The 20,928-nt window shown below is 43.2% G+C and overlaps 1 protein-coding gene across 1 annotated transcript in view; it reads left to right on the forward strand.

Moving 5' to 3' along the window:
• ptprn2 (protein tyrosine phosphatase receptor type N2) overlaps positions 1-20,928 on the forward strand; it is an 891,364-nt gene that overhangs the window by 296,603 nt on the left and 573,833 nt on the right. The window contains exons 4-6 of the mRNA XM_080212823.1: positions 5,342-5,450; positions 15,113-15,269; positions 18,361-18,859. Coding sequence (XP_080068949.1) covers positions 5,342-5,450; positions 15,113-15,269; positions 18,361-18,859 — 765 coding nt within the window. The remainder of the gene's footprint in view (positions 1-5,341; positions 5,451-15,112; positions 15,270-18,360; positions 18,860-20,928) is intronic.

Consider the following 20,928-nt stretch of genomic DNA (forward strand, 5'->3'; position numbering starts at 1 on the left):
TCTATCCTTACCCTACTTTTAAAAATCACCCTGAGAGCAAAGTCACACCTTTGATTTCATAGAATCCATAGAATCCCTACAGTGCAGAAGGAGGCCTTCAGCCCAACGAGTCTGCATTGACCACAATCCTACCCAGGCCCTATTCTCATAACCCCACATTTTTACCCTGCCAATCAATTAGGCTCAATTTAGCATGGCCAATCAACATAACCCGCATATCTTTGGACCATGGGAGGAAACTGGAGCACCGGGAGGAAACCCATGCAGACATGGGGAGAATGTGCAAATTCCACACCAGGCAGTGACCCGAGGCCGGAATTGAACCCCGGGATCCCTGGCCCTGTGAGGCAACAATGCTAACCATTATGCCACCATGCAACATAGGAAGCACAAAGGATTCCTCAGAGCTGTTTAATGACCTGCTGCTGGGAACACATTGTATAGGAACATGCTCACCTGCCTAAAGCCCATCACCACTGAAAGTAATAGCACAAGCTGTTTGTGCTAATCCCTTTGGCTACTGGCCAGGGCATGGCCTCCCTTTCTGTCTTTCCTTCCAAAGATAGTGAGGCTTTGGGATTCACTCCTGAGATTAGTGGTTGAAGTGGGAAATATATCAATGTTCACAATTAATCCAGATAGGAAGATGTAGATAAAGGGCTAACAAAATAATGGAAAGTGTGCAAAGGTAACTGTGATTCAAGCTGTTTTCTCACACGTGGGAGGTGAATGCCAACTCTTTGATGTTGGTTTGTGTCTTTATATTTCAGAGAATCCCTACAGTGCAAAGGAGGCCATTTGACTCATTGAGCTTGCACTGACAACAATCCCACCAGGCCCTATCCCCATAACCCCTGCTAATCCCCCTGACACTAAGGGGCAATTTAGCATGGCCAGTTCACCTAACCTCACATCTTTGGACCGTGGGAGGAAACAGGAGCACCTGCAGGAAACCCATGAAGGCACAGGGAGAATGTGCAAACTCCACACAGACAGTGACTGGGGCTGGAACTGAACCTGGGTCCCTGGAGCTGTGTGACAGCAGTGCTAAGCACTGTGCCGCAGTGGCACCCCTAAATACTCTAAGCATTTCTAAGTATTAATTCATAGGTTCCATCACTCTCTGCCCGTTGTGTGCTTACAACTAGGCATCCTGTTTGACCTGTTACCAGGCTGTTTTTTTTCAGTTGTTTATGAGATGTGGGCGATGTCAGCAGGGTCAGCATTTGAGAATCAACCACATTTGCTGTGGGTCAGGGGTCACATGTAGGTCAGATTATGTGAGGACGGCAGATTTCCTTCCCTGAAGAACATGAGTGAAGCAGATGGGTTTTTACAATTGACAATGGTTTCATGGTCATCATTAGATTTTTATTTAAATCAAATTTCACCATCTGTCATGGTGAGATGCGTAAGAGCTAATGTGTAAGAACACTTTGAGCTAGTTGTGTACATCTATTCAGCTGATTTCTGTCAAATTTCCCCACTTTACTGATAACGTTTCCGGCACTATCGTCAAAATGTGCTTGGCGCTCAAACCTTGCTGTTCCCTCAACTCCTCCTATCTCATTTCTAAAATCACCCCTTTCCTTAATACAATGCTGGTGTCACCAATAGTTCTGCCTTCACCACAGCTCTGCCATTCTCTGACGACATTGATTCTCATTCCTCCCTTTCTCTTCACCTATCTTTTTATAAGACATATAATTTTCTCTCCTTGTATTCTCTATAGTTATTTCCCTTCCCACCACAACTCTCATCTCTCTTCTCCTATTTCTATCCTGTCAGCGTATACTTTCCACAAATTTGCTCTATTTTCCCTCCCATCCTCCCCTCTGTATTCTCATCATTTTCTTTATGACTTTATTTGATTTATTATTGTCACAGGTATTGTGATGCAATGAAAAATATTGTTTCTTGGCATGTTATACAGACAAAGCATACCATTTATAGAATACATAGGGGAGAAGGAAAGGAGAGGGTGCAGAATGTAATGTCATAGCTAGGGTGTAGAGAAATATCAGCTTAATATATGGTAGGTCCATTCAAAAGTGTGAAGGCAATAGGGAAGAAGCTGTTCTTGAGCTGGCTGGTACATGTTTTCAGACTCTTATATCTTTTTCCCAACGGAAGAAGAGTGTCCCGGGTACACGGGGTCCTTGGTTATGCTGACTGCTTTTCCAAGGCAGCGGAAGTGTAGATAGAGTCAATGGATGGGAGGCTGGTTTGCGTGATGGAGTCGGCTTTGTTCACAAGTCCCAACCTCAGCTATACCTCACCCTTTAATCCATCGTTTGAAGACTTCATGTAATCTTCACTCCTTGGGCGACGATACAGGAGGTCAACTGGAATTTTAAGAAGAGTGTATCTAGCTTTGAAACATTCTATAAATATATGTTCTTAAAGGCAGTGTTAGTGCAACTTTGGGAGATGCCCCAATTTTGTTAGTAGCAGACTTTCCCACATAATCTCTCCAGTTACAATGGTGAACATTTGCAGTAAAGTTTCCGCACTGCACATTGCAAGTCACTGCATTGCAAAGGAATTCAATGTCTGTGATGCGTTTCAAGAGGTTTTTGAGCAGGATCACAAACCAATTGTATAACCACAAGTCATTTACTTTTGGATTTATTGATGTTTGGTGAGTACGGCTGTTACAGCAGACTTCAGAGTGACATCCTGCCTGATCTATTGACTCAGTCTAGTTGAATGTTTCAAATGTGGATACTGCCAAAAAATTCGGTCAGTACTCATATCTGAAATGATCACTTCACTAGCAGCGAGGGAAGCAAAGGTCCAATTCTTGTGCTCGCCGTTAAGAATGTCCTATCTGATAAATGAAGCTTCCTATAGGAAGAATGTGATGGCACTAGAGAGGGTACAAAGGAGGTTCACCAGGATGTTGCATGGGACGGAGCACCTGAGCTATAAGGAGAGACTAGATAGGCTTGGAATTTTTTCTTTGGAACAGAGAAGGCTGAGGGAGGACATAATTAAGGTATATAGGATTATCAGAGGTATGGAAGGGGTGAATAGGAAGCAACTGTTCCCCTTGGTTGAAGGAATCAATCGCGAGGAGGCTTGGTTTTATTGTGAGGGGCAGAAGATTCAAAGGGGATTTGTGAAAAATACTTTTTCATTCAGAGGGCGATGGGAATTGGAATGCACTGCCTGGGAAGGTAGTTGAGGCCAGAAATTTTACAACTTTAAAAAATGTTTGGAGCAGCACTTATCCAAAGACCAAAGGGCACGGGGGTTAGAGCCGCTGCCTCACAGAGCCAGGAACCCGCATTCAATTCCAGCCTTGGGTGACTGCCTTTGTGGAGCCTGCACGTTCTCACCGTGACTGCGTGGATTTCCTCCGGGTGCACCAGTTTATATGGGGTGTTACGGTGGCAAAGCACTTAGCACTGCTGCCTCACAGCACCTGGGACCCTGGGTTCAATTCCGACCTCGGGTCACTGTCTGTGTGGAGTTTGCACATTCTCCCCATGTCCGGGTGCTCCTGTTTCCTCCCATAGTCCTAAGGTGTGCAGGTTAGGTGGATTGGGCATGCTAAACTGCCACTTGGTGTCACAAGATATGTAGACCAGATGGATTAACCATGGTAAATGTGCGGCATTACGGGAATTACGGGTGGGGGAGGGGGCCTGGGTAAGTTACTCTGTCAGAGACTTGGTGCGAACTCAATGGACCAAGTGGCCTCTCCTGCTCTGTGGAGATTTCTACGATGAGGTTTGAAAATTTAGAAACCTTCCTACCCGCTCCTAACCCATCCCATCCTTGCGGGAGATAAAATGCCCCACTGTGGCTTCTTGTGGTTTTACCTTTGCTTCATTGTAAAACAAGCAAGACACACGGTCAAGCCAATAGCTACTGTGAAAGGTGGCAGCAGATTTTATTGAGTTTTAGTTAACCATACAAAGAAATTTTGAAATCATCTCTGGAAACTTTTGTATCACGATGGCGCAAAGATATTAGAGTTGTGGTGATATATTAAAAACTAATTTCTACATTTGTCACAGAGAAAACTAGTTACCACTGAGTCAGAAATAAGCTGGGTAATCGCGAGTACAGATGTGCAAGAAATTCACTCAAGTGAATTGAGCAATATTGAAATAATTGGATTGTGCAGCGGAGTTAACCATTAAAAATGGCGGATGGGACAGTGAAAGTGGAAAATTGCTGTATATTACTTCTCAAATCTAATCTCGTTTGAGGTTGTCATTTTATAATTCCTTCCCTCCTGATTTATTGGCCACACGGGCGCGTGGGAGAGAGACAAAAACAAATATCAAATTACACAAGCAAGTGCTGTCAAAACCCAGGCAGTCAACAAAAACACTTTAATGATATGCCCAATTGATGGACTTAATCTGGATGGTCCACAGAGTTAGAACGACAGGGAAAAAGTGTGGTTGCAGACTCTTTTCACATATTTATTGCTGTATCTTGCTTCACCAGTGGGCAAAATTGTGTCAGATTACTCAAAGCTTTGCTTTCTTCATTAGCATCAGCATGCAATATCCATGGATCATACAAATACGTCCTCGACTCTACTCCTCAATACACCCTCCAGCTCAGTCCAGGCTCCTTGAGACAGTCATAGCCAGCTGAAAAGCAACCAGGCAATGGCCTAGTGATTTGATTTGACTTGTTATCGTCACATGTATTAGCATACAGTGAGAAGTATTGTTTCTTGCGCACTATACAGACAAAGATACTGTTTGTAGAAAAGGAAACGGGAGAGTGCAGAATGTAGTGTTACAGTCATAGCTAGGGTGTGGAGAAAGATCAACTTAATGCAAGGTAAGTCCATTCAAAAGTCAGGAGTTTCTCATCGGTGCAGACTCGATGGACAAAAGGGACTCTTCTGCACTGTATGATTTGATGATTGAGTGCACTCCTTATGAACCTCCTGTAAGAATTCCCTGGTGGAAAACCACTGAGGGAAACTTTACCAAGTACCAGAGGCGCTATATAAATGTCAGTTGTGTGGCGATAATTGGTTAGGACACGATTCGAGTCAGTTGTATTGGATACTCTGCTGCCATTTGTTGTCAATGCTTTCAGAAGAGTGGAGAGACAAAGCAATGTTGATAATCATCTGATCGTTAATTCTATTAAATAACTCAATGAAAGTGTTTAACACAGCCTGTCTTTAGGCTGTTTGGCAATGGCCTATAATACACATTCGTCTGGGCTCACATCTATTAACTCAAAAACAGCACAGCAGTATTGAGCAGCAGATCTAAATTTAGTAAATTCATATTCCAACACCAGTGGAGAAAAAGGATGATAATTATATTTTCAGTTCATTTCTACTTTTTATTCCCGACAGGTTTAATGTGGCATGATGACACTACGCAGCAGGTAATTGCTGAAGAACTATCCAATCTCCGCCAGACCCATCACCTGCATCCTGAAGCTGCTTCTTCAGACAGCTTAAGGTGAGAATTGGAAGCACTGAATTACTGTACGCCTGCTGCTAGTATGTCCTTACTGGGGTTTCCTGTGAAGACCATTTCAATGGGTAACCATGATGAAATAAATAGTCATAAAGGCTACAATTGAGGAAACTGAACAGCAAGTTTAACTTAAACTGCTTTACACAGGGGGTGGTGGATATGTGGGATACTTTTTCCCGGGAAGCAATAGAGATGAACAATGCTAGCAAGTGCAAGAGGGAGCTAGAAAGATATTTGATAGAGTATTGAAAATGAACATTTTTTTTAACTTTACAACTGACCAGAGATACCACAGTGATCTTTTCCATGCTTCCAAATTCCTATTTAACCTAATTTCACACACACTGTTCCTGAATATACTTGATAACAGAAAATCAAGAGTAATGGTCAATGGGTATATTTCAGGCAGTGGAGTTCCCATGGCATCAATATTGGGCATGCTTTTCCTGATATACATTAATGATCTCGATCTTGGTGTGCAGGGGATAGATTCAAAGCTTGTAGATGACGTGAAGCTTGGCAGCATTGTAAACTGTGAGGAGGACAATGTAGAATTTCAAAAGGACATAGACAAATTGGTGAAGTGGGCAGACAGGTGGCAGGTGAAGTTCAATGTGGAGAACAGTGACTTGATGCGTTCTGGTAGGAAGAACATGGAAGGACAATATAAAATAAGGGATGCAATTCTTAAAGGGGTGCAGGAGCAGAGGGACCTGTGTGTATAGGTACATGGATTATTGAAGGTGGCAGGACAGGTGGAGAGAGCAGTTAATAAAGCATTTAGTATTCTGGGCTTTATTAATAGGGGCATAGAGTACAAAAGCAAAGGGGTTATGCTGAATTTATACAAGACACTATTTAGACCTCAGCTGGAGTACTGTGTACAGATCTGAGTGCCACACCATTGGAACGATGTGAACACACTGCAGAGAGCGCAGGAGAGATTTACAAAAATGGTGCCAGGGCTGAGAAACTTCTGTTATGAGGATAGATTGGAGAGGTTGGGACTGTTCTCCTTGGAGAGAAGAAGGCTCAGAGGAAATTTGATAGAGATGTTCAAAATCATGAGGGGGTTGAGCAGAATAGATCATGAGAAACTGTTCCCAGTCTTAAAAGGACCAAGAACGAGAGGGCACAGATTTAAAATGCTTTATGAAAATAGCAAATGTGATGTGAGAAAAGATTTTTTCACACAGCGAGTGGTTTGGGTCTGATCAGACTGGGCAAAAGTTGGATGTTGTGTATCATAGGAGCAGCGCTCATTCCAATTTTAGCTTTAGGTGTCTATAGTTTGTTTGATCATGAACATAATTTGCAGTTGACATTTGCTGATGGCACGAAGCAGGAGGTTCAGCAACCTGCAAGGATGATTTTTTAAAAATTAAGTCAAGGAATATGTAAACGTGCGAGTGAGATGCTTTATTACGCTAAATGTGATGTATCAATACGAATTGTTGTTAATAAATGGGCAGTCAGGTAGAAAATCCAGTTTATTGTGGATAAAGTATGAGTTTTTTGGGAGGATGTGACTGATGTAAACTTGGAAATAAGAGATAGAAGCTGCTAAAAGCAGGCTTTTGGGTCATTTTCAAAAGGTAGTGCTGATGTCTACCTGATTTGAAATGGTGATGGACAAATTCTATGAATGGAGTGGACATGTGAGATCATGACACAACGTTAATCCCTTTCTGGAGGCAAACTAAATGTTTTCAATTTACAGATTATCCCTTATGATTCTATTTTAAGTTAAATGACTGGAGAAACCCCCCACCCCTCCTGCTTATTGTTCTCGCATGTTAAAATGTATCACTTGTTAATTATTCTCACATTCGCCGAGCTGCAAGATAAAGACTGTCGTGTCTTAATGTCTGGCATTAAAGAAAGGGTGTTGGTTGGGACATCTGTGTGAATCAGTAGAAAGTTAGAAATACATTTACAGGATAAAGATTTGCCAATAAAATACAACCTCGATGAGAAAACTTTGAGAATCGAATATTTCAGATAGAAGAGACATAACTCCAGCAATCCCAGTCTACACATCAGCAGGCCCTCAAAATCCCAGATAAAACATCTAAGAAAACCTGATTTGTGAACAAAGAGCAGTTTGGTATAAACATGAAAGGAATGATGGCATTAATCATTTAAGAAGAAAATTAAGCCCCATGATCAATTTTGAGGTTGAGTTTCTTTGGAAACAAGATAGGGCTACAAACATGTTCCTGCATCACTTAATTCATCTTCTTTTCCACGTGGCAGAAGCCAGTTCATCCCACAGGTTAAATCTTTGGATGATATTCCCTTTTGGATTCAGTTGTGTCATTCTATTTGTGATCCCACACTGATCGCTGCCAGCTTTCTTCCCTTCCTTCACACTCCTGTGGCTGAGAAGCAAAGAATCTCCACAATTGTCTCTGATCTGAGAAATCATAGAATTCTTACAGTGCAGAAGGAGGCCATTTAGTCCATTGAACCTGCATCTGCAGCAATCCCACCCAGGCCCTATCCCCGTCGCCCATGCAGACATGGGGAAAATGTGCAAACACTGCACAGATTGTGACCTGAGGCAGGAACTGAGCACAGGTTCCTGCTGCTGTAAAGCATCAGTGCTAACTGGGATGGCTGGAGTTACATCTCTTCGATCTATCTGAAATATTCTATTCTCAAAGTTTTCAAATAAAGATTGTATTTTATTGGCAAATCTTTATTCTGTAAATGTATTTCTAACTTTCTACTGATTCACACAAATGTCCCAACCAACACTATGTCGTCCTAATAATTCTCGGTTTTACAACTTTGGAAAAAGAAACAATTCCACCCAGGAAAGATTGCTGTGAAATTGAATGCGCCTGCCCCACGATCATCTTTGTGTTAAGGCACAATGTCGGTTGGCGCATCAGTGTGCATTATTGCAAAATTAGAAATCTGTTCACAGGACAAAGATTTAACAAAATAAAATACATTCTTAACTGAAAACAATGAAAATATATTTCAAACAGTCATGATGCAACTTTTGTCCATAACCTGAGAAATGTGTAACGAAATATCAATCCATTAGGCTCATCATGAACAGATCCAAAATAAAAACTAATCGTGATGGTTGTCTGATGGTTCTCCATGACGAATCCTGGAGAAACAATCTAATCCTCTCTGTTAATGGGCAGACAAACATTGTGCCACTTCTTCCAGATGTTACAATCATACCTCATGCTGGCACTGGCCTGTGCTTCTTTTCCTTTTGGTATATCTTCAGTTCATCTGACCTTAAGAGTTAGCTCTCAAGACATTGGACAGCTGGAGATACAAGAGGATACAGGAGCCAACCTGAGGGCAGGTTTCTGTTCCTTACAGGGAGATACCACAGCCTCCACTTGGAGCTATTAGGATTAGGAACTGATGGGGTAGTGGGGATCAAGAAATTGCCTCCTGTGTATCTTTGTGTGCCATCTACACCTGCCCACAGAGAATCCCACAACGTGGACTGCAATTACCATAGGTGCAAAATAAGACATGTTCCACAATATGTTTAATTGAGCTGGACGTTGGATGATTCATTCTCAGACGTTCAGGATGCCTCTCCCAATTCAGGTTTCTGTGTTATCCTTGAAGTGCTCATGACGTCGTCGACATGCCATCCTCTGTTAGGAAGAAAAGACATATTTATGTTGCGGAATGGTGAATCCCTCAGGAATCCTCAAATATGTGTGACAAGTTTCTGTCTTTTTTTTTCCCCATGAATGTCCAGCCTGGGCAAAGTGGGGAAATGAGTGGTGAACATCCAATATAGGTTGCTGGGAAAAAATCCCCAGGCTGAGCAGAATGAAGATACGTCCAGCTTGAGTGCAGGGTTAAAGAGAGGAATCGTGGGTTCTGGTGCTTCATCTGTTTCCAGGTCCTCTGTGCACTGCTGCCAGCTGCACCCCTCATCCCCGCCATAGACTCAGTCACGCAGGGCATGTTTCCCCTTTTCAAGGTTTTTTTCAGAAGAGGTTATTTATTAGTCACAAGTAGGCTTACATTAACACTGCAATGAATTTACTGTGAAAATCCCCTCATCTCCACACTCCTGCACCTGTTTGGGTACACTGAAGGAGAATTTTAGCATGGCCAATTCAACTAATCTGCACATCTTTGGACTGTGGGAGGAAACCAGAGCACCTGGAGGAAACCCACACAAACATGGGGAGAACGTGCAGACTCCACACAGACAGTGACCCAAGTTGGGAACTGAACCCAAGTCTCTGGTGCTATGAGGCAGCAGTGCTAACCACTGTGCCACAGTGCCGCCCCAAATTATTTCACCAAACAATCACAGAAAGACCCTAGTAAAATGATAACACCTATTGTTGGCATCTGGTTACAAATATTGCCTAATATATATATGCAGCATGGATCAATAATATTAGGAGCACCCACAACCCCAACGTTCCCCTCATGTCCCCAAACCCCACCCCTCTCAATTTACTACCTCACTCGTCTGTTCAATCCCCTCTTGCACTAATACATACTAGAATGATTAGAGATTTCACTTCCCATTTTTCAAGTAGATAATTGATAAAATAGGACTGAATCAGCATGGCTTTGTTAAGGGGAGGTCATGTCTGACAAATCTGTTTGAATTCTTTGAGGAAGCAACAGGGAAGTTAGATAAAGGAGAATGAGTGGACATAACTAATTTAGATTTCCAGAAGGCCTTTGACAATGTGCCGCATAGGAGACTGTTAAATAAGTTAAGAGCCCATGGTAAGGACTTAGAATGAGGACACTTGGCCTGTACTTGTTGGAGTTTAGAAGGATGAAGGGAGATCTTATTGAAACTTACAGGATACTGCAAGCCCCAGATAGAGTGGATGTGGAGAGGATGTTTCCACTTGTAGGAAAAACTAGAACCAGAGGGCACAACCTCAGGCTAAAGGGACAGTCCTTTGGGACAGAGGTGAGGAGGAATTTCTTTAGCCAAAGAGTGGTGAATCTGTGGAACTCTTTGCTGCAGAAGGCTGTGGAGGCCAGAGATAGCTAGGTTCTTGATTAATGAGGGGATCAGGGGTTATGGGGAAAAGGCAGGAGAAGAGGGATGAGAAAAATATCAGCCATGATTGAATGGCGGAGCAGACTCGATGGGCCGAGTAGCCTAATTCTGCTCCAATTTCTTATGGTCTTACACTCAGCTGAGAGGATTCAATTCTGAGTACTCTCCTGATGCAAGCTGCAAATACGAACTGCTGCTGTTGACTTTCAGGCATCGTTGTGGTTTTACTGGCAGATTTAGGGTTTAGAAAAGTCAGAATCAAAGGTGTCTGAAGTTTGGAAATAGCAGCGTAGCAACTTAGTGAAACTGATGTGACAGACCAGCTTTAAAAGAATGTTGAACAATCAGCCAGTTGGAAGGCTGATGGTTCTGATTTTTAAGCCAATCTTTCAGGTCTGCGGCTTTGCCTGTTTGAACTGGATGATGAGAAACTCCATTTACAACACTAAGCCCATTGCCTCCCAGCCCCTTTGCCCCGATGCTGGCACCATCCGCACCCACCCTCTCTTGCAAGCCTGGCTTGAATGCCACCATAGATTTGCCAGTAGACCTTTGATTGTTGTTAAGATAGGTGTATATCATAATTGAAACAGGTACATTAAGGAGAAGAGTTTTGGGAGGGGCACAATGGCATAGTGGTATTGTCACTGGATTAGTAATCTGGAGATCCAGAGTAATGCACTGGGGAACTCGAGTGGAATCCCACCTCGGGAGATGGTGAAATTTGAATTCAATAAGAAATCTGGAACTAACCATTGCTGATTGTCATTAAAACCTATCTGGTTAACTAACATCCTTTAGGGACGGAAATCTGCTGTCTCTACCCAGTCGCGCCTACATGTGACATCAGAACCACAGCAGTGTGGTTGACTCTGAAATCGCCCTGAAGTGGCCTAGCAAACCACTCAGATCAAGGACAGTAAGAATGGGTAGTAAATGCTGGCCCAGCCAGCAGCACCCACATCCAATGAATGGACTTTTAAAAGTAAGAGGCGCGTCAAGGGCCGAACAACAAGAATAACCAATTGTAGCTTGGGGCAAAAATAACTCTATTGAAAAATAAACTCTGGTCAGATCAAATCTGTCATACTCCAGCTTTTTGAATAACTCTTTCCTAATTAAATGCACTTGCATTATTCAAGGCACTCAAGTCATGAATACACATTTGGAATTTTGAGCAGTGTTGGTAAATCAGTATTTAAAGAGCTGAAATTAATGTTTGCTGCCTGGCAAACTGTCCACAAGTGTGGCATGAGCTGGATAAATTGTGAAGGGAGGAATCATTCTGGCTGTTTTGGTAATAAATGTAGTAAAATTGCCCACACTTTCTATCTGAATGACAGCGTAAGATTCAGAGCTATTTTCGTCCCTTAGCCTACTCGCTTAAACCATGCAATGGAACAGGTGGAACCTTGGCGTATAAAATGCCCCATCCCATAACAAATAATTGTTCAAATACCAGAACAACATTCCCTTCCCCCAAAATTCCCCATTTCCATGATGCTGAGTTTAGTAATGTTTGCAAGACAAGGGGCAGCACGGTGGTTAGCACTGTTGCTTCACAGCGCCTGGATTTGATTCCCGGCTTGGGTCACTGTCATAGAAATCATAGGAACCCTACAGTACAGAAAGAAGTCATTCGGCCCATCGAGTCTGCACCGACCACAATCCCGCCCAGGCCCTATCCCCCACCCCCCACCCCTACATATTAGCCACTAATTCCTCTAACCTACACATCTCAGGACACTAAGGACAATATTTAGCACAGCCAATCAACCTATCCCGCACATCTTTGGACTGTGGGAGGAAACCGGAGTACCCGGAGGAAACCCACGCTGACATGAGGAGAATGTGCAAACTCCACACAGACAGTGACCCAAGCCAGAATGGAACCCAGGTACCTGGAGCTGTGAAGCAGCAGTGCTAACCACTGTGCCACCGTGCTGCCTGTCTGTGTGGAGTCTGCACGGTCTCCCCATGTCTGTGTGGATTTCCTCCGGGTGCTCCGGTTTCCTCCCACAGTCTGAAAGGTGTGCTGGTTAGGTGCATTGATCATGCTAAATTCAACCTCACTGTATTTGAACAGACGCTGGAGTGTGGCGATGAGGGGATTTTCACAGAACTTCATTGCAGTGTTAATGTAAGCCTACATGTAACACTAATAAATAAGAAAGCAAACAAGATTGCAAAGTTAAGTAGCTTAATAAATGCAAAATGGGGGGAGGGTACAGGTGAACCAGGATAAATGTCGGCAAAACATTTTGCCACGAGGAAAAGAGAATGTTCATAAAATCCTATGATTCTGATAAGTCTGTTTCTTCACCAACTTCATTCATTGATGTAAATGATAGCTAAAAATTTAATTTATGCTGGTAATTGTATGCAAGAATATAGGTACACTGTTTGTTGTGAGTTGTTAATGATATTCCCTTCCAAAAACAAAAATCAATGACAAAAAAAATCATAGAATTTTCAGCTTGGCTGGGATAGGAGTGGTAAATTTGGCATGACTTAAAAAAAATCAGTTTCCCGCCAGCTGAAAAAAGTTTGGAATTTTATTCTCCCATAAGAACAGAAGAAATAAGAGCAGGAGTAGGGCCATCTAGCCCTTCGAGCCTCCCCCGCCATTCAGTAAGATCATGGCTGATCTGAAGCGAATCAGTTCCACTTTCCTGCTTTCTCCCCATAACCCTTAATTCCCTTGTCTGTCAAAAACCTATCTACCTGTGATTTAAATATATTCAACGAGGTAGCCTCCACCACTTCAATGGGTAGAGAATTCCAGAGATTCACCACCCTTTGAGTGAAGAAGTTCCTCCTCAACTCCGTTCTAAACTGCAGCACCCTCCCCCCCACCCCCCCACCTTATTTTGAGGACTTCCATAAACCCGTCTTCCATAAACCTTTTTTCCCAAGATGGTGCCGGAACATGGTGACTTCTTGCAAGCTGTGCCCAGCGTACTCACTAATTCAATCTTTTACTCTCATTCCATGCTTTTAAAAACCTGCTCTAACTCTCTTACATTAAGTTGACAGGCAGGAATTTCCAGCCTCGCTCGGGCAAGAGCAGAAATTTCTGCCCAGCATCAATGGAAATTTCCATTTTTGGATCCTCGCCCGCTCCATTTCTGAGGCGGATGAGGTAGTAGAATTCCGGCTGATCTTTCTCTACTCCCTAGCTATGACTCTAACACTATGTTCTGCACCATCTCCTTTCCTTCTCTGCTATGTACTCTATGGACGATATGTTTTGTCAGTATGGCCCACAAGAAACAACACTTTTCATTGTATCCCAGTATATGTGACAATAATAAGTCAAATCAAATCAAATTCAAGGTGGGTAAAAGATGGGTTAGGTTTGCTGCTGAGCAATCTCAGGAAGCACATTTGCATTCCTTTGCATCCTATGGATGTTAACTCGCTGGAATTACTTTCCCCCTCCAGATTAAGTGCTCCACTTGAGGATATTAGACCATTCTGTTTTATGACTGTATTTACTGAATTTTCACTGTGAATTTTTTGAGGGGAGAGATTGAGATGGCAACTGTACTAGGGATGGTCAAGGAACGGAGAAGAAGTGTCGAAGACTGTTTGGGGGCAAAAGTTTAAAGACTGCCCGGGGAGAGTTCGGTGGCTGTTGTGAGCTGAGGCTTTGCTGTTGGCGGCATATTTTGTGGACTGTCCTGCCTTTGACCCAGTCTTGGATAGGGTAGGCTCTCAGGGCAGTAAGAGTTTTGTACCAAACGGTGGGTAGGGTGTGGTCAGTCAATGAAGACATTTGATCTTGAGAATTGGAGGCATAATATCGGCAGACTGAGGGCATAATAATATTCAAGAGAGGCATCGGTATTCTGAATGTAGGTAGCCAAAAAGTTGTGGAGGATGTTGGATGGTCTCATAGGTGGCGAGGGTCTCAAAAAGTAAGGGTGCATGTGGCTTCAAAAAGTTGAAGAGTCAGATCGACAAAACGTATGTGGACATCAGCACTGAAGGGTTCAGGGGAGAGAACAGGGATACCCACATGAACAATAATGGGATCGCAGTTTTTGATTTTTGATTTGATTTATTATTGTCACAAGACATACTGTTCATAGAGTACATAGGGTGAAGGAAAGGAGAGGGTGCACAATGTAGTGTTACAGCCATAGCTAGGGTATAGAGAAAGATCAACTTAATATTCAAAAGTCTTATGGCAACAGGGAAGAAGCTGTTTTTGGATACTCTTCCGATTTTGCTTGACATGAGCCTTCCCCATCCTTCTTCTAAGATTGTCAATGTACCCTTTCTCATCTAACCCCTTTGACATGTTCATTACTCACTAGCAATAAAGAAGCATATATCAGGTAGAGAATTCTTCTGATTCATATAGCACTAGGCTAAATGGTGTGGTAAATAGAACATTGTTGTTGTGGTTCAAGGTCAATGTCTTTGGCACACAGCATGAAGTGGAACAACATCACCACCTTGAACTTCTGTCTGTTTAGTGATGTAGAGCCTGTTCATGTTTTATTGGGTGAGATGACTTGCTCAATCAATTAACGCTGAACTATTTTGACTCGTGTTTTAAATGTCACCTTCAGTTTAACCCATCTGGCAATCTTTTTAAAAAATTGTTTAGGGCGGCAAAAGAAAAGTTTGCGAGTGAGGAAAATTACAAAGGGGCAGAGGACGGTGACCTGCAAGGATTCGAGTCACTCCATCAGTACCTTCAGCTTCTCAGTGTTTTATCACAGCCAGCTAATCCCGTGCCATCTCATAAGACCAGAACTGACAAGGTTTGTATTGATTTTCATTTCACCCATTCTAAAATGGTCAGGAATACATAACCGGCTTGGACAGTTACTGCCGCATTAAACAATAAAACAATATCTGGCAGTGATAGTTCTTTATTAATGATCAGAATACAATCCTTATGTCAAGCAGGCATAAAAGTTTGGTGGTGAGTTTTTCTGTGGTCCAAGTCTCTTTGAAACTCCAATGCTGCATATTCAAGCCCGACACACCTGTGTTCCTTCTCCCTTTGTCTGCTGCCTCACTATGCATAAGTGAATTGATTTCAAGATCCTAGAATTTACTATGACTCTCCCCCTCATCATATTTCAGTAATCTCCTCCAATTATTGCACCCCAGCCCCCCCACCCTTCGTTCTGACACTGGATTGCTGCTGTTGGTTCCCCCTCCCCTTCATCAGCTCCCCACTATCAGCGTCTGCCATGATCTCGTTAAATATGTAGCTCTCTTCCAGAACTAATGTGCCTCACTAACTCTGTCCTTGACTTCAAAGCCTTCCATAAGCCTATCTTCCCTACTCTACCTTTGATCTACCCAACTGAATTCCTTCTTTCCGCTTAGAGCATCCTCCTGTAAAGCTAATAAAGTATTTATTTCTGGCTGCTATTTTAGCTTTTTTCATTACTGCTCTGAAATAGTTGGATGCTGAGCGTTGTATTTACAATATCTCATAGGCCTCTTTCAATTTCATCCTTACCCATTTTAACACCATTCAAGCGATGTCCATTTTTGTTCCTTTGTGCAAGATTTTATGTTAACCCTACATCCCCAAAACTTTGAGTTGTCTTTAATTCATAGGTTATTCATAACCTTCAGAGTCCACCAAAGTAGTACTATTAGAAAGAGATTAAATTTGTATATAACTCTTCTAACACATTTCTTAGAAATGTCCCACATAGCTTCAGGTACAATGAAATGGTTTGTATTTCTGATGGTTTAGCTCAATTGCCTGGACAGTTGGGTTGTGATGCAGAACAATGCCAATAGTGTGGGTTCAATTCCTGTACCAGCTGAGGTTATTCATGAAGTTCCACCTTCTCAACCTTGCCCCTTGCCTGAGGTGTGGTGTTGCTCAGGCTAAATCACCAGCAGGATCTCTTCCCCTCAAAGGGAAAAGCAGCCTATAGCCATCTGGAACTATGGCGACTTTACCTTTTTGTTTCAGACAATAATGTTTTCAAACTATTTTTGAATGCATCAATTCCCACAAAATGAAACAAATGACTAATTAATTACTTCTGGCATCGTTTGATGGAGGAATGCTGTCCATAATTCCAATATTCCCTTTGAACAACATTCTCAGAATCTTAAACTGTACTTCTGTAGGTTAGATCTTGGTTAGATGGATTAACCGTGGTAAATTGTAGGATTACAGAGACAGGGTGGGGGAAGACGCCTGATTATGGTACTCTGTCAGAGAGAGTTGGTGCAGACTCAACGGGCTGAATGGATTCCTTCTGCACCATAGGGATTCTGTGATACTGGTTTAGATGCATATTAAGTGTCTCCTCCAAAGATTGACACCTTTAGGATTTGAGTTGACCCCTACCCTTTGGGAGACCATATCCCTCCATTCCATTCCATTCTATTCATGTATTTGTCAAGACACCCCCTAAAAGTCGCTATCGTATCTGCTTCCACTACCTATAGGCATTAGCCTAGATTACTGACTCAAATGCTTGAGTGGGGCTTGAACTGGAGCCTCTTGGCTTAGAAACAAACACCTGAGCCAAGTTATTATTTTATCAAAAGCTTTTCTCTTTGTCAGAGCTTTGGTGGACTGTGACAAGGTGCCTTCACCACTGGGAACTGATTTCTGCTCCAATATTTCTCCCAGTGTTGGCGGAGAAGGTTAAAATTGGAGGAGACCGATGAATTATGAAGTCAAAAGTAAGGAAAATAATCAGTTATAGAGAAAACAAACAGAAGAGTTTCACTTTCATCTCCAGATGTACCCATTGTAGAACACAGCTGGTTTTCCCCAGCAACTTCACCAGTGAGGAAGAATTGATGCACAAACTTGATGAAATGAAGATGGTGGGTGGACGAAGTGTAACTGTCAATGATTTGCTACTTGTAATCCTAAGTTTTTTCCACCTGGAGGATGGAAACAATTCCAGATTGGGAGGTGTAGATATGGAAAACAGAGCAATGGAATTTATACATAGACCGTTTGAACCAAGAGTTCTCTCCCTAGAGTTTCCTCCCCCTTTAAATATAAAGGTAGTAGGGATTATCAATTATTCACCTAAATTATGAGGAGAGACTAAATCGGTTAGGCTTGTATTCATTGTGGCGGCACGACGGCACAGTGGTTAGCACTGCTGCCTCACAGCGCCACGGGCCGAACTTGGGTTACTGTCTGTGTGGAGTTTGTACAATCTTCCCGTGTCTGCGTGGGTTTTCTCTGGGTGGTCCAGTTTCCTCCCACAGTCCAAAGATGTGTGGGTTCTGTGGATTGGCCATGCTAAATGGATCCTAGTGTTGGGGGGTGAGCTGGATAAATGTGTGGGTTGTGGGAATAGGGCTTGGGTGGGACTGTGGTCATGACAGACTTGATGGACTGAATGGCCTCCTTCTGTATGGTACGGATTTTATGATTAATTGGAGTTTAGAAGAATGAGGGGGGATCTCATAGAAACTTATAACATTTTAACAGCACTAGACAGGCTAGATCAAAAAGAGTGTTCTCGATGATGGGGGAGTTCAGAACAAGGGGTCATAGTTTGAGGATAAGGAGTAAACCTTTTAGAACTGAGGTGAGGAAAATTTCTTCACCCAGAGCATGGTAAATGTGAGGAATTCATTATCACAAAATGTAGTTGAGGCCAAAACATTGTCTGATTTCAAGAAGTAATTAGATATAGTTCTTGGGGCTAAGGGGATCAAGAGATATGGGAGGGAAGGGGGGATCAGGATATTGAATTTGATGATCAGCCATGTCAGAATGAATGGCGAAGGGCTAAATGGCCTGCACCTACTTCTGTCATCTTCTTGATAATTATTTTATTGAAAACCAACAGCACATCTTAATGATTTGCAAATAATATTATCTTTATTTTTGTTTCACGGCAGAGTGAGATTACTCAACCAGACTCATCCTTGGATGACCTCCTCCAGAGGAACAGAGGGAAAACTCCATCAAACCAATTCCTCACATTTCATCATCCATACTCCAACAATGAACATGCTCATCCCAGGCCCGTGAGTCAAGCCCAGCAGCTGAGTGGTCAGCATCAGTCACAAGAGGACTTTTCCGTCAGCGAGCGCATTGGCAACAAGCAACTGCTAGCACTACTGGAGGGCTACTTGGCACAGAAACTGGCAGCACAGACGCCCACGCAGGGAAACAATTTACCAGTCAACTCAGATGCCTGGCGTAAGGAAGCACTGGGCTCACCAAGGGACGCACAGCAGGAAGGTGCAGTCAAAGAGAGCCAGGGAGCTCCTCTAAGAAGTGAGCTGCTCCATCGGAAAGCTGACGACAGACTGCCAGAGTTGAAAGAGGAGAAAGTGCTGTATAAATCCGACGCAAGTAAAACCAATGGAAAAAACCCCCTGAGCCACCTGGATGGTACGAATAAAAATATAAATGAAAATATTTCACTGAGTTACTAGGAAGATTGTAAGAAAGATACTTTTCAAAATTTACCACGGAGCTGGAGAAGCTTAGTTTGTTCTCACTGCCACGACAAAGGTTGAGAGGCAACCTTATAGACGTCTGCAAGGTTATGAGGGGCATAGACAGAGTGGGTAGTCAGAAGCTTTTTCCCAGAGTGGAGGCATAGGTTTAAGACATGAGGGGCAAGGTTTAAAGGAGGCAAATCTTTTACACAGAGGATGGTGGGTCCCTGGAACTCGCTGCCAGGGAGATAGTGGGAGCAGATATGATAGTAACTTTTAAGGAACGTCTCGACAAATACATGAAAAGGATGGGAATGGAGAGATATGGTCCCCAGAAGGGTACGGGGTTTTAGTTCAGACAGGCAGCAAGGTCGGTGCAGACTTGAAGGGTTGAAGGGCCCGTTCCTGTGCTGTAATTTTCTTTGTTCTTTGTTTGGAACCGTAGGATTTTGAAACATGCCCAACCCTAACCCTAACCCTTCTGCACATTTCCAGGTTCTGAAAGAATTATCCACTTAGTCCCCAAATATTTATCTATTCTCTTTTAAAATCTTCTTTGGCTTTTCATTCTACTTCTGTGTAAAAAAAAATGTTGGCAGGTAAATTGCAGGACATTATAGACCCCCGTATTGTCTTTAGGAGCCGGTCAAAGAGGGTGTCAGAGCAAATTGTGTGTTGGAGAGATTTATTTTTAGTACAGCTAGTTTACCTTTGAAGCAAACCTATTAATCCGAGGAATGACCAGTTCAACCTGTTTTATTGTGACTATGATGTGGTGATACTCATTGTGAAATAGGTGGATGTTCTTAACCTGTGGGCTAATGTTAGAGCCAGGGAAACTGAAGAATGAGGCTGCTGCCTGGGCTGCCATCCAATTAAGGAGAGTGGCCCACTCTCAAGCGATGCCAACCCAATCAAAGGGCTGGCAGCTCAGCACCCTCGGCAACGCCGCTGCCAGTGGTGGCCAGTGCCGAGGTTGCATGGCCAGGGAGAGTGTTCCCTACTGAAGGGGCGCCAATAAGGTAGACCCAGTAATTGTGGGCCAAGGAAGGGTCTGATCACCTTAATGGACATCGAGGTGGACTAGAGATTGGGGGGGAGGCTGAGGCTGGCCAAGGAAGGGTCTGATCACCTTAATGGACATCGAGGTGGACTAGAGATTGGGGGGGTAGGTTGAGGCTGGCCAAGGAAGGGTCTGATCACCTTAACAGCTCCTTAAATGGCTCAATTAGGCTGAAGGGCGAACAGATCACCAAGTTTCCTGTTGCTGTGTGAGATTACCACTAGCTGTGGTTACCTTCTCCACATTGATTGGAGCACTTTCTTAAATCATATACTGAAAACTTGTTCCCACATCAATGTGTCCACTGTCCTCACACAAATGCGGACAACAATGATTCAATAGTTCTGTGGCTTCCCGTAATTTATCTCATTACATCTTTATTAAAAATCTTCGGGCTCACTTCCTGTAAATATCATGCTTATTTACTGTCCCACTTCAGCCATTCCACTTTGTTCTAATTTTTTCTATTCACTCTTCGGATTTGAGCATCGCAGGGAAGGCCAGCATTTATTACCCAGCCCTAATTGCCCTCAAGAAGGTGGAGAGCCACGTTCTTCAACCACTCAATCCATCTGGTGTAAGGTGCAGTCACTGTAATTTTTTTCTGTCGTGGCTTGAGCCAGCTGAGTGGCTTTCTAGGTGATTTCAGAGGGTAGTTAAGGGTCAGCTACATTACTGTGGGTCTGGACTGGCCAGGTCAGGTGAGGGTGACTGATGTCCTTCCCTGCAGTTGGCAAGCAAATCCCATAAGACCCCTGTCTATTCCCCTTGCTTTTTCAAACAACCTGATCACGCCTGAATGGGAATGGTGGCATGGTGGTTAGCACTGCTGCCTCACAGTGCCAGGGACCCGAGTTCAATTCCAGCCTCAGGTCACTGTTTGTGTGGAATTTGCACATTCTCCCCATGTCTGCATGGGTTTCCTCCACATTCCAAAGATGTGCGGGTTAGGTTGA

The sequence above is a fragment of the Carcharhinus amblyrhynchos genome, chromosome 2 (genome assembly GCF_965287045.1).
Source record: "Carcharhinus amblyrhynchos chromosome 2, sCarAmb.v2.hapA, whole genome shotgun sequence".
In the NCBI taxonomy this organism is placed as follows: domain Eukaryota; kingdom Metazoa; phylum Chordata; class Chondrichthyes; order Carcharhiniformes; family Carcharhinidae; genus Carcharhinus; species Carcharhinus amblyrhynchos.